At 34.1% G+C, this 15,465-nt stretch overlaps 1 protein-coding gene across 1 annotated transcript in view; it reads right to left on the bottom strand.

The window, feature by feature from the left end:
- Positions 1-14,585, bottom strand: part of LOC127859768 (hemicentin-1-like) — a 79,457-nt gene extending 64,872 nt beyond the window's left edge. The window contains exons 1-3 of the mRNA XM_052397276.1: positions 14,474-14,585; positions 14,226-14,405; positions 11,424-11,570 (exon numbers count right to left, since the gene is read on the bottom strand). Coding sequence (XP_052253236.1) covers positions 11,424-11,570; positions 14,226-14,405; positions 14,474-14,585 — 439 coding nt within the window. The remainder of the gene's footprint in view (positions 1-11,423; positions 11,571-14,225; positions 14,406-14,473) is intronic.
- Between the last annotated feature and the right edge of the window lie 880 nt (positions 14,586-15,465).

Here is a 15,465-nt window from a genome sequence, read left to right as displayed (position 1 = left end):
TGTTATATAGACTTATAACTTGTTTTCCAATATCAGTGCAACAAAGATCTATAAATAAACATGTTTATTTATAGATCTTTGATCAAACAAAACTATCCTTTTTCAAGGGAGAAAATCCAAACAGTGGATTTATAGTGTTAAATTGGAATTTTTTTTCTCTATTTCTTTGAAATGTTGACAAGATACATTTTGCAAGCATTCAGATATATGTAAACATCAAATTGTGTCGAGTTTTAATGTTAAAAAACTATAATTTAAACTATGTGTGCGTGTTAAACACATTATAGATTCTGGTAAAATAAGTGACTGTTAGACAAATAATTTAAACCTGCACTTTTGCAGTAGACAAACGAAAATACCAAGCACACAGGTCGGGTTTCAGTAGGGGATTTCTTCTGAGCATGCCCATACGATTAATATCCTCCGCGAGGAGGTCACATTACATTGCAACGAAATTTGTAAACATCGCAATTTTCTTTTTATAACCCTAGCATTTGAACGAATGGCTGCCGTCTACTTCAACTAAACAAGCGTCTGTAAATATGTGACAAAGAAAATCGTGATTAAGCGTTACATTGAATGGTTTTAAGGGGTTGGGCGAATAATAGGTAGTGGCGAATTAAAGGTCAGTAGTAAGACAAGAAATTCTTTTAGTTTGTTGTAATTTTCAGTAAATCAATAAAAACAAGATATGTGTTTGTCAGAAACACAATGCCCCCAATTGTGCCGATTTGAAATAAAATTTCAATATATCATTTGGCAGGTTTAGAAATTATCTCACTTTTAAAGCTTATTACTTCCCTTGGATTGTATTTTTTTACTTTTGATCTTAAAGGATGACCTTGACCTTTCACCACTCAAAATGTGCAGCTCCATGAGATACACATGCATGCCAAATGTCAAGTTGCTATCTAAAGTGACATAGAAGTTATGAGCATTTTTCAAAACCGAAACGCAAAACCTAAACACAAAGTGTGACGGAAGGACAGAGGGACAGACAGACGGACGGTCCCATCACTATATGCCCTCCTTCGGGTGCATAAAAATGAGCCACAAATCACCAAAGTATGGAAATAATTATAATGAAACGTAGCACAAAATTGGGATAATAAAAATATCAATTGCAACTGAAACTGTGCTGTCACGAGATTACATTGATGACACTACTTAATTAAACTTTTAAAGAAGTCATCAACAGACTAAATTTAGTATAAACGACACACTTACTTGTACCTTGATAACAATTTTAATCCAATGCTTATAACAAAGTTACACCAATATGCACTTTCATATTTTGTTCTTACATCCCTTTATAGAAGTTTACTAATGTGCATGACAAACATACAAGCCGAAATAAATTTTGGATATGTTCAAAAAAATTTTGCTGTTCAAAAAGCATAGCTTCATAATTGTTGTCCCTAAAATCTAAAAAGTCTTGCAAAAATAGTATGTATCATCACAGAAATAAGTCACATGAGATACATTATAAATTGCATACCTTATCAATATGTTACCATGTATAGCGCGCAACCGCGTGTCATTGCCACCATGTGTTGTTTTTTATTATATAATGGGGAAAATTATTTCAAAACCTTGGTCCTTAGCCTTGAGAGTCTCACTAAGCCAAGGGTTTACGATTATATCAATCTAAAATTAACAGTTGCAAACTTGCATGTAGTGCAACAATTAATTAAAAATAAGTTGAAATAGCTAGCACACATTGAAATATTGACATGCATATTATGGCGAGAACAATGGTTACCACCATCTGTTAATAATACCCGAAAGGGGAGTTTAACAGTATCCAAAGATAGAAATGCACAGAAAGAATTGGTTTTCAAATTAATGTGATCTCCCCACTAATTCCATCCAACTAAACCCTTCATGTGTCGCAATTCTAGTAAAGAGTTATATACAATTAGTCTTTCCCAAAACGGTTGACTTTTTATGCAAAAAATTTCCCAATCCTGACGATGCATTTTTTACCTAAAATGGTCAGGAAAAGGTCTGTATGAGTATCATCAGATTTGGATAAATGATTGTTCTTCAATTACTCAAAAGGCATAAGCCTTGAGATTTTCTGAAGATATTAAGGAACAAAATGGTCAACAATTGTTTTATTAATAATTTACACATAGGGTAACTTGCCTTTGAGTCGGACATTTTTATCTTTGTAGTTTTCAAAGATCAGTTTTGTTTATCATGATTTGTGAAGAAATAACAAACAATTTACCCTTCATACTCAAAATAAATAAAATTTTGAAATAAAATGTTATCAAATATTATCTCATCATGAATTTGGATTTGTTTAAGTTTTAATTACTTCTGGTGACGGAAAATTCAGAATTTTCAATTATCGATTATCTTTATACCATCGGCATTTTGGTCAGATACGTTTGACAGCATTCACAAATAACTTTCTATTGAAAACATAACCTTATTCTATAATAATGAAAGGTAATTTTCAGTGGTCTGCTCTATTGTATAGGTATTACAGTAAAAAATTACAACTCAATTAGCCCTTGAGGCGAAAGCAATTTGCCCTTATGGCAAACATTAGTTTATGTAATGGCAGAGGCATAAGGATGAGAATTACCACAAATATTCTAGTTAACATTACTCAATCTATAAAGTAGCTCACAAACAACAAGAATCCCACAATGTTTTATCTTTTTATGTCTGTACTTTTCTTTATCGACCTCAGTGCGACAAATGGTTCCGCTGTTGTAAAGGTCGGATAGACACTGCAAGTGACCATGTCATTTTCTCTCTTTTTATAACTTATTTTCGTCAACATGTTGACAAAAGAATAAACTTATCAAATCAACAAATGGCTGTTACTGTGCAATTTGCATTTTTATAAATATAGGAAATGGATAATCAAATAAATGCTAAATACAAATCTGTGTCCGTCTTAAGGGCTAATGTGTCCGATTCATGGGCTAATTCAGTGGGTATTGTTATTCAACTATTTTTCAATGAACATAAGCATGAATCAAATAATTATTTGTAAAATAGATTCATATGATATGATAGTTAAAGCCTGCAAAATCTGAGTCCCAGCTTTGATCACAAAGCTTTTTATTATATACTTATACCGCTAACCTGTCCGACTAAAGGGCGAGTTACCCTACAGAGCCCTCAATCTATCAAATCTGCCGCCGAATTTCGGTGGCAGTCCCCCACCTGAAAAGTATACTTTTTTCCCCTTTTGGGGGGAAAAATTCCCCCTAACAAAAAAACAAAACAAAAAAATTTTTTTTATTTTTTTTTAATAGAAAGACATGTCTCATGATTATTATATCTCAATTCTATTTCAATTTAATCTTTTCAAACATACTAAATAATGAAAAATGCAATGAATATAGTGCAAACATGTACAAATGAAAAAATGAGAGAGTAAGTAAAAAAATCCCCCAAAAAGGGAAACGCCGCAAAAATTCCCCCTCCTAACGGCTGCGGACCCCTTCCCCCAAAGTAGTGTGAGGGCCCTGCCCTAAATATTAACAACATAAAAAAGCATCAAACTTAAAGAGTTCAAATCAGGCCGGTCAGTGTTTATTCATTCCAAATCGGGTCGGGTAACTGGACCCATTCCCAATGGAAAAAGTATATATTTTTCCCAAATGGGAGCTTAAAATACCCAATGGAAGGTTTCAAAAAAAAATAAAAATAACTTATTTTTTTTTTTTTTAGATCTCAATTCGTTGTTCATCTCCCATCCAAATAAGATCAACCTTAGTCAATCAGGGCTTTTCACCCTTATATAACATGGGCGGAAATTCGAAAATAAGGTAATTTTTTTCCCAAAATTGATAAGAGGTATTTCCCAAATTAAAAAAAAAACAAATTTTTTTTTTTTACTTAAACATCTTGGGCATCTCCCAATTTGAAAGCAATGAGCTCTAATATGGTTAATAATGCACCAAAATGTGTCTTTTTATACTTCTGCACAATGAAAAGATCCTGTTTCAAAAACTTTTAAACACACGGTCTTCCCAAAATGATCACTTTGTGAGATGATCTTAAAAAAAGAAAAAAAAAAAAAATAGGGGGGGGGGGATTCGGGTGGGGGAGGGGGGGTGGGGGGGGGGGATTCTTGGGTGCGATGGTTGGACGGTATTTCAAACATAAAATAATCAAAATAAATAGTTTTGTTTTTTAACCGTTTAAAAAAAAATTGGGGAGGGGGTGGGGTGGGGGGGGGGTATAGTGTGAGGGTGTGGTGGTCATTTGTGAGATGATCTTAAAAAAAAAAAAAAAAAAAAAAAAAATAGGGGGGGGGTGGGGGGGGGGGGCACGGGCGATGGTTTGGGTGGAGTCTATTGTGGTATGTCAGGTAAGAGTAGTTTTGTCAAAATATCAATCAAATCTAATCATAAATAAAGAAGTTATGGCAATTTTAGAGAAATTTAGTAATTTGACCTTGAGAGTCAAGGTCATTCAAAGGTCAAGGTAAAATTCAACTTGCCAGGTACAGTAACCTCATGATAGCATGAAAGTATTTGAAGTTTGAAAGCAATAGCCTTGATACTTAAGAAGTAAAGTGGATCGAAACACAAAATTTAACCATATATTCAAAGTTACTAAGTCAAAAAAGGGCCATAATTCCGTAAAAATGACATCCAGAGTTATGCAACTTGTCCTTTTACTGTACCCTTATGATAGTTTGCGAGTGTTCCAAGTATGATAGCAATATCTATGATACTTTAGGGGTAAAGTGGACCAAAACACAAAACTTAACCAAACTTTCAATTTTCTAAGTATAAAGGGCCCATAATTCCGTCCAAATGCCAGTCAGAGTTACATAACTTTGCCTGCACAGTCCCCTTACGGTAGTTAGTAAGTGTTGCAAGTATGAAAGCAATAGCTTTGATACTTAAGGAATAAAATGGACCTTAACACAAAACTTAACAAAAATTTTCAATTTTCTAAGTATAAAAAGGGCACATAATTCTGTCAAAATGCAAGCCAGAGTTATCTAACTTTGCATGCCCAGTCCCCTCATGATAGTAAGTAAGTGTACCAAGTTTGAATGCAATAGCATTGATACTTTCTGAAAAAAGTGGACCTAAACGCAAAACTTAACCAAAATTTTCAATTTTCTAAGTATAAAAAGGGCACATAATTCTGTCAAAATGCAAGCCAGAGTTATCTAACTTTGCGTGCCCAGTCCCCTCATGATAGTAAGTAAGTGTACCAAGTTTGAATGCAATAGCATTGATACTTTCTGAAAAAAGTGGACCTAAACGCAAAACTTAACCAAAATTTTCAATTTTCTAAGTATAAAAAGGGCACATAATTCAGTCAAAATGCACGCCAGAGTTATCTAACTTTGCCTGCCCAGTCCCCTCATGATAGTTAGTAAGTGTACCAAGTTTGAATGCAATAGCATTGATACTTTCTGAGAAAAGTGGACCTAAACGCAAAACTTAACCGGACGCCGACGCCGACGCAGACGCCGACGCCAAGGTGATGACAATAGCTCATAATTTTTTTTCAAAAAATAGATGAGCTAAAAAATGTCAACCAAATGGTATATTGATTACGTATTTGCAAGGCTACCAATTTTCATTTTCTGCAATCAAACGATATGCAAATTTTATTTCAAGTGCAGAACGCGTACAATTTTTCGGACTGTCGTTTTCGGATACACTATTTTTCGCTGATTTAAATTTATTTTTGGAGTTCTTTATGGAAAAAAATAGAATGCCGAATACACATGCGGTAATACAGACGATATGGTCTATATTATTTCAAATTGTATTCACTTGAAATTGCAATTGGAAAGACTATAACAAAGAACAATTTGTAAGTCTCTGGGTGGGGTGGGGGGCTTTGCCCTTTATTCCTGTTGGGTTCCTGGTTCTAAGACCCCCTGCCTTATTTTCAGGATTTCAAATTTGGGACAACTTACTCCACTGTTAATTAAGTGAACATGTACAAATTAACTTATGTTTGTACTTTGAAAAGTACCATAATAATTACTTCTATATTGAAAACTGCATGTTATATAATATGTGATATATGCCCTTGTTGTCATAAAAAGAAATATAACCAAGTTGATAGTATATATTATTATTTTAAAACCACTTTTTTCGCGCGCCGAAAAACGAAATCTGGTTGGCCCAAAGAAATTTTAGGCCAGCGCTAGCCCTGCTGTCCTCTTCCAAATTTCCTGATGAAAAGCCCTGTAAATATAATACTGGACACACTTGTTTCCTCAATTTTGGGGTGCATGGAAATACCGAATTCCACTTTTCACCGAATTACAACCGAATAACACTTTTCACCGAATTACAACTGAATTCCACCTTTCACCGAATTACAACTGAGTACCGAATATCATTACCGAATTACACTTTAACCAAAATTAACTGACATGTTTTTTATTAAACTTAATAGTAAACTACATGTACATATTTTAGGGTTGCGTCATTGTTTTGTTAATTGTGTTATGTTTCAGCTTATAATCTTTTGAGACGACAGTTGGAAAAGGTGAAATGTGCGCATATCTTAAAAACAAATTCCACTTAAAATATTTAATGTATTCTTTTATCACAATGATTAAAATGCTCAACATGTCGATTTTAATTTGATAAGAGCCTAAAGATGATAAAGAATTGCTAAGTAATTACCGAATTACACATTTTATATGTAATTGAGGACCGAATTACACTCAACGAATTCCAGTCCACTCCCATATTTACCCGAGAAACGAATTACACATTCAGTTGGGTGTGCGATTTGAAGGTGTAATTCAGGTAGTTGAAAGTTATAAATGGAGTAACGGAAAAAGCAATAATAGTAAAAAGCAAATGGATATTAATAATGTTAAATACTTTATTATAAATGAATTAAGCATCATCATCAACAAAAGCATACAAATTATATGAAATAAAAGAGGGAAATGTAAATGAACACGTACACAAAAATATTTAATGAACTTAAATGTAATAGAGTTATACTTTATCACATTTTTTGCAATTGCTAAACATGTCGGAATTACTTTAAAAAGTAAATATATAGATTAACGAAATACACATTCGTGAACTTATCGGGTAAATGTAATACTATAGAACTGCTGTTAAATTGTTTAGCACATCCGAAGGATAACATAACATGTAAGATGTAAAAATAGTTTGACAATGTATGTAACAAGTGAACATTAACATGTACTTCAAGATTAAAATAGCATGAACTATTTGTAAGCGTAAATCCATTGTATAATTTTCTGATATTATACATATAATTTTTTGAAATTATACATTGCAAATTCTAAAATAAATAAGAAAACATTGTAAAATGTTATTTAAACACCTATTACGTATTGAATAACAGTTTTAACAGAATTATGAAATTGAAATAAAATTGGAATAAAATGTATATCGCCTTTTACTGGACACTGATTTTTCTAACGCAACGCTTTTCAAACTTACATATCTCAGTAATGAGTAAATAAAACGATCGGACGCTTTAGCAAGTGGGAAAGGTAGCCTGTAAAATGTAAAACTAGAATTAAATCGCGTATCAACATTTTCACGTGCAAAAATATATAAGGATGAATGATTTTAACGTGAGCTTGCATAGAACGTAGTCAAATGATCGTATGTAAAATGTTAAATCAATATATTTACTTGTAACTGAGATATTCAAGAATGAAAAGTGATGCGTTACAAGTTTCTCCAAGTGTATTTGAATCTTTCATTTCTTCACAAAATAAGCACGTAGTCACATATAAATAAGATACATTAAAGATACGGAAAAATATAACTAAACAGTTAAATACCAAACAGCGGTCGAGCGCACGAAGACTTAACAAACAAATGCGATATTTCTTTATTTAATGTAGAAATGTTTCATTATTTTCTTTGTGGATGAGTTAATAAATAAACAAACAAAGCGATGTATAACATATAAAATTTGTAAAGAATTTATACAAAGAAATGCACGTGATGTTTTATAACTTATATAAGTGCACGTTCCATTGAACGTTGATTTAAGCGAAATGGATCATATTTGTTAATATCCAGCTTCACATTTAATTAGCGCCGTCTTTAATTAGATTATCTCTATACTGTGAACTTAATAAAAAGTTTACAACGGTGATGTGGCTCCATTCTCGTTTTTTTAATGTACACAACAATTTAGCAATAAGAGAAATCAGTTATTTTAGCAGTATATAATTTTCCAGTACAGTAGCCACGGGGACTGTGTATTGAGCTGATAAGATACGGATCAACACAGCAGGTTGCTAATACACAGTGTAGACTTCCCCTGTTTTAGTATACTAATTGTTATTTGCCTGATATAAATGAAGTGTATTTATTCGGGTCTACCGACGTTATGTTAAAAGTCGTTTAAAGTGAAAATGTCATATTATTCATATTCTCAGATTTTTTACTCATTTGAATTGTGACATTTATTATTCCTATAATCAGTATGCATCACACAAACATGCACTTTTATGATTAAAATCTATTTTTATAAAATTGAATTAATAGATGCTGCTTGGTGACAACGTTTATTAAAATTTCTTTCATCACTTAAATATTTTACAAAAATACACCCGTGTTTCTATCTTAAAAAATCTGCAAACAACGCATTTTTTATCAATGTTTCTTTTTATCAAACACTTGTTTATATATATTTCATACATTTTATTCAAAATTAGCAGTCAAACGTATTTTAAAATGTCAATACGGGTATAATAACACTCGCATTATTAACTCGTATATTTGCATCTGGAATACGCCCTTTTTATGACACTTACTGATTGTTGTGAAACGCATGATCTATTTCATGTGTTGAGAGTATACCATAAATGATTAACACGTCTGTAATTACCAATTACTGAGTGCGACAATGGTTATTGTTGTAGACAATATCGGTATATGCAGGGACCTTTGTATAGGTCCCTGGAATATGTTTGCATCTCGAGGACGCCCATCTTGTTTCATGTTAATTATTTCACTAATTGATAATTGATGTGTTAGTTAACAATGAAAAACAAGAAATATTGCCGTTTATTGCCTCATCATTTGTATATCTTATATTGTATCATAATCTTGAATGAACATGAAAAACTTATTAAAGCGTGATTATACGATTTTTATAAGTGTTTAATTGTAATATATTGATAAATATATGTTACCAAAACACTGAATAGGCATGAAAAAAATTACACTGAAGACTGAAGACGAATTTCATAAAATGCAGCCAAAAGAAATTAGCCGCTGAAAGGGAATAATCCGTAAAACTTAATTTAGATTCATATCGTACATGCATGATATACACGCTGGCGAAATCTATTGTACTGACATTCTATTGTACTGACATTTAAAATTCAGATTTTATATCTGGCTTATTTCGCATTACACGTGTTGTTCTTAACTTTTATTTTAATTTATATCGAAATATATGTATAATAAGTTTTTACACAATTTATATTAATTCATACATTTTTGACAAAATCGTATATTCTCTCTTTGACACTTGATCCGTATGGTCGGCCGATGTTCTAATTTAAACAAGTATTTTGCCATTAATGTCATTACAGATACATTATATTATTTATTTTAATAAATTTATTGAAAAGTCAGACATGTTCTGTATGGTCCGCAAATCTGGACCGTATACTCCGTATATAAGTATTTGTCATTAAATGATTCATTAATGTTAGTACAGCAATTTTTACAATTTATACACGGAAAATTTGTTCATCTTGAGAAATTTCGTTTTTCTACTTCTACTTGTGGAATCAATTATCTATAATCGTATTATACATTTTGTAAAAGTGTAGAATAAATTTAATAGACTTACCGCAACAGAGCTGATGTGGCATCATAATCCAATCCATTTTTAAATGCGCATTTGACACAAATGAAATTTAACTTTTGCTTGACCATGATATTAAGTCATTGTCTGTAAGATAAGTACAACCGGCATGAGCCCATTTTTTACATCCCGTACAGAGGATAGTACCGTTTTGGCACTCTTCCTCACATACAGAACACGGGTATTGCGCCATACATTACGATCATTTTGAGGAATCGGACATTTTATATGGGTAATCATTGAAGATGAGCAATAAATGAGTAAAGGCGATTGAAAAAAAATCCGACTTTTATTACATTCGAAGGACAATCATCAAACAAATCGAAATTCTTTATTGGCCAATTCAGGGTTTTTTTGGCCCGATTTTATAGCCGAAATTCGGCTATGTTCCCAATCCCAAAAAGTATACTTTTTTCCCAAAATGTGGCAAAAAATTCCCAATTTCAAAAAAAAAAAAAAAAAAAAAAATTTTTTTTTTTTTTTTTTTTTAAAGATGTCTCATGTGTATTTTATCTCAATTTTAATTGAATTACATCTAACAAAGTATTATATGATTTTGTTCTTTTAATTTGAATGATTATAAAGGGTTATATCAAATATAGTATTTCCCTAATCAGTGGACTTTTCGTGTGGAAAAAAGTCTAATGAATTTATTTTCCCAATTTCAGGAAAATGCCGATAAAATTCCCAATTCCAAAGCCATGGGCTATCTTCCCAAAAAGTGGAAGAAAAACCCTGCAATTAGATATTGTATTCAATAAACACTCAAAATAACAATTTATTCTAATTAGTGAAAATCAGCATATGAGTAAAAACAATTAAAAAACATCCCACTTTCATTTATTCAAAAGGACAATCATCAAACAAATCGGAACTTTTTTATAGCCAATTATCTATTATATTCAATCAGACGTACTGTCAAAAACTTGTGAATAGCGGATTAAAGACGCGTAAAACTTATAAAGGTGGTCGAAAAATCTGCAAACTGTAAAAAACGCAAAACAATTGATAGAAACTCGGCCACTCGGTCTGTGATTAGTGGAATTCGGTGACAGCCCGGCGTCATGTGAAGAACCCGTATCTAATCGATACCAACGATCATTTTAATGTGGAATTCGATTGTAATTTGGTGAAAAGTGTAATTTGGTTGTAATTCGGTGAAAAGTGGAATTCGGTGTTTCCATGGACCGTCAATTTTGAAGCATTTGTTAGCAAAACAACAGCAACACTAATTTCCCAATTTTAGTCAAAACACCCCAAATTTTCCCAATCCAAAGGGACCCTTCCCCATTCACAAAATGGTGAAAAAAACACTGGGCTATAGAATTTCTTTATCCACAAGCCTAAATTTTTAAGCAGACTGGCATGACTCTAGTCTAAATTTTTTCCATATTGTGCCAAGGCACAGGAAAGCATAACTCTAAATAAATGAAACACTAATTTTTAACGACGGAGAGCGGACGAAGGGCGACTGCACAATTCTCAGCGAGCGCTTTATGCTCAGATGATCTCATAACGTCCGGACGTTACAACACTCCGGAAAATACTAAACAATAGACTTCAAATACAGACTATCCAATACATACAGTACTCCAAGGTCCACAATAGAATCGTGATGACAAACAACTGGGCCATGATGGCGTGTATGTTAACTATTAGCGCATGACACGCGCAATAAGAACATTTTAAAAGTGAGGTTATAAACTTTGAGTGCGACTGTGAGCGATCTACACCTACGGGAAAAGTAAACTACCGCTTTGGTTATTAAATGTAAGTGAATCGGCACAAGCAAAATGGTCAGAACGGCCCGAATTACAAGTCGGCCGACACTCCTCATTTTTAAAACCCGGCTTCATAGTAACGCTCCATTGGTCATTGTCGGCTCGGGCACTACTTACATGTACCCCGGGTCAAGTCAAGTAAATTTTATTTAAAGTCGGCAAGAATGTATAGCATGTAACACAAGCTTTAATTAGCTTTTGAACCGACATAATTAACAATTGTATAATATTAACATATTAAAAGCAGCTGTTAAGAAAGGCAGTAAGTTAATCTAAACATTTAAACATGGTTAAGACAAACATAATACTAAAGTGCCATTATATGGGCGGCGTGGTTCCCGTTCCGGTCCCCTTTGTGGCGTGTTTTTACCACCCATTATGCCTTTCTGGAAAGAATCTGTTCCATTTTTATCTTTTTTTAATGGCATTTTATAATAAATGCCAGTTTTCAATCAACAATATTGTGTTTGTTCTTTCCTTCAAGTCATACGAGTCCGTCCGGTCTATGACCTTTTCATAACCACCGAGGACAATACATAAATAATATTTTATGCACACATAAAAGATTTTATGTCATTGTACGATTTCTTAATTGTTGAACAATATATTGGTTCAAGCCTTATATTTAATTACTTGTGTATAACCTCAGTGTGAGGTCGAATGGGCTCTTTTGACCAATCAAATTCAGTGTTTGCCATTGTGGCCCTTTGGATCCTTCTAGACTAACGTGGCAATCCAATATGGTCGAAATTAACAACCCACCTCCACCCCTTCTCCGCCATAAGGTTTTGACTACCGTACTATGTATGTTTTTACCTGTGTGTAAAACACATTTGTTTCTTATTATACTGTTATACGCATCATATGTTTTTCTTTTATACTTATTTTGGGCGTGGCGTGTTTTTACCACCCATTATGCCTTTCTGGAAAGAATCTGTTCTATTTTTATATTTTTTATGGCATTTTATAATAAATGCCCGTTTTCAATTAACAATATTGTGTTTGTTCTTTCCTTCAAGTCATACGAGTCCGTCCGGTCTATGACCTTTTCATTACCACCGAGGACAATACATAAAAACATGGTTAGGACATACATTAATACTAAAGTACATTATGGCATAAGTAGCAAAGCATTTGTCACACCAAAGGAAGTATCTAGGAATAAAAAATAAGATTTGTAGACCTTATGTCTACAAATAAATTAAGACAATTTAAAACAATAAAAAAAGCATGACAAAGAGGCTTATAAGCACATAGTATACATATATATGAGATAGAGCAATAACCAAGACCAGCCTAGCCAGATAAGCAACACAAAGCAAAATGATTAGCAACTAATACTCGATTGGTCATTGTCAGCCCGGGTACTACTTACATGTACCCCGAGTACTCTTAAGTATACTTACATGTACCCCGGGTACGGTTTTTATACTTAAACGTACCCGGTCGATATTAGACTGTACCCGAGTTGCTTTCCCGCCCAAAATCCTATGTCGTAAAATGCGCTACCGATTACCGTAAAACGGTATTGTTTATCTTAAACAAACTTCTCTTAAAAAAATGCATCAACATGCTTTTTCAGTATGAGTTTCGATAATATAGAGGTCATTTAACAGAAAATTGACATAAATGTCAACATAATTAATTTTAAAAAATCGCCGACAACGACCGATTTAGCGTTAATATTCCTGTTTACGTTTAAGTATATTTACCGGACCCGGGGTACATTGAAGTATACTTAAAAGTACCCGGGGTACATTTAAGTAGTACCCGAGCCGACAATGACAAATCGAGCGCAACTAATGGTAATAAATAATAACTGAGAGATTTGCACTAATCTAAACCGTATTCTTACAAATTAATGAAGGAAATTTAAGACATAAAACTTTACTCTTTAGTATACTTACATGTACCCGGGGTACATATTTACTAAAGAGTACCCGGGGTACATGCAAGTAGTACCCGAGCCGACAATGACCAATCGAGCGTAACTATGTAAGTAGTACCCGAGCTGACAATGACCAATCGAGCCAGAGGCTCGTAACCGTACAGCTAGAGTTAAAATTGCGTCCTGTTATGTTCACAATCCACAACATTTAGAAACATTGTGAGACTATTGTTCTTAGTCTGAATCTGAATCTGAATGGATACGTTGCAGGGCTGTGTAGGTCGCTACGAGAGAGAGATATTAATCCAAATGTGGATTCATTGTAACAGGACTAGCCTTATTTTATTTCCATGTTACTCCCGGGATTTTAATATAAAATAAGCCATTATTTACCATGACATGTTATTTATTGAGTTTACATTATCTAAATAGATTTGCACTTAACTTTCAAACATTAACCGATAAATTAGTAGGAGGCAAGAAAATATTTTACTCGTAAACGTAGATAAGAATTACCTTCATAGTTCTTGGGCCAAGAACTTCTTCTTCTTCCAATACAGTACAGACACTTGGCTTTTATGATGTTATGATGAATCGGTGTATATTCGAACTAACGCATTGCGGTGCAACATGTGTCTGTGTACAGTTCAGGTGATTAAAATAAAATATAAAAAAAGAATAAAAATCTTATCTATAGTGCAGGTAAAAACGCCAAGTACTGTCTATCGGAGGGTCACTGGTAGTACTTCCGTCTTGAAGCTGTCGATGGTTGCGCAGCTGACTACTGACTGGAGAAGGCTGTTCCAGGGGCGAATATGGTGTCTGGAAAGAATGATCTTTAGTAACACTGGGTTCTAGCAAATGGTACCAGATAGTGGAGTCCATGACCTCTTGCGGAGCTGATGGCAGTGAGGTTGGATGTAGGGACTTCAAAAGGACCATTGACAATGCGGTACATCATGACAACCTTTGTATGGGCTCTGCGCTGTTGGAGAAATGGCCACCCTAGTTGCTGGAGCATAGAAGTAACACTGCTGGTCCTTCTGTAGTCTGAGAAGACCATCCTTTCGGCTCGGCATTGCACCATCACAAGCTTCCAGATATGCGCACTTGTGAATGGATCCCAGATGATGCAGGAGTATTCAACAAGTAGCCTCACCAGGGTTAAAAAGCATAGCTTTTTGGTCTTTCGTGGGCATTGTTGGATGTTTCTTTGTAGGAATGATCTGGCATTGTTGGCATTTCTTGTTATGATGTCAATGTGATGGTTCCAGCAGAGTGATATTTGGAAGTTGAGGCCTAAATATTTAGCTGTGTCCGCTTCTTATAATTATATGTCCATAAATGTTATAGGGTTTTCTAAAAGTTTTTTTCTTTTTGGTTATGTGGAGTATCTGGCACTTTTGAGGGTGAAACTCCATCAGCAAATCTTTATCCCAATTATTTAGGCCTTCAAGATCCTGTTGTAGGGCTCTAGCATCTTCATCTGTTTTAATGTGGCGGTAGAGGGCACAGTCGTCTGCAAACATTCTAGTGGTGGATTCTGGTGATACATATTCAGGTAGATCGTTAATAAATAGAAGGAACAGGTGAGGCCCTAGGACACTGCCCTGCGGGACTCAGGACTGTACAGGCGCATCTTCGGACTTGCTGCCGTCCAGGATTATTCTCTAGCTCCGCTGTCCTAGGAAACTGTTTATCCATTCAAGAAGATTGTTTCTAATTCAATATAATTGGAGCTTTGTTAGCAGGCGTTGGTGGGAGACTTTATCGAATGCTTTCGAAAAGTCCAATAGAATGACATCGGTCTGGCCAGGGGCATCAATGGTGCGTGAAAGATCCTTTGCTGTCTGGATAAGCTGTGTCTCACAGGTTCTGCGTTAACGGAAACCATATTGGGCGTCTGTAAGTATGTTGTTTTTGTCCAGATGTTTCATGATCGAGCTTGTGACGATGTGT

Source organism: Dreissena polymorpha, chromosome 15, assembly GCF_020536995.1.
Source record: "Dreissena polymorpha isolate Duluth1 chromosome 15, UMN_Dpol_1.0, whole genome shotgun sequence".
Lineage (NCBI taxonomy): Eukaryota > Metazoa > Mollusca > Bivalvia > Myida > Dreissenidae > Dreissena > Dreissena polymorpha.
The sequence above is the reverse complement of the archived record's forward strand: the minus strand, read 5'-3'. Positions and strand labels throughout refer to the sequence as shown.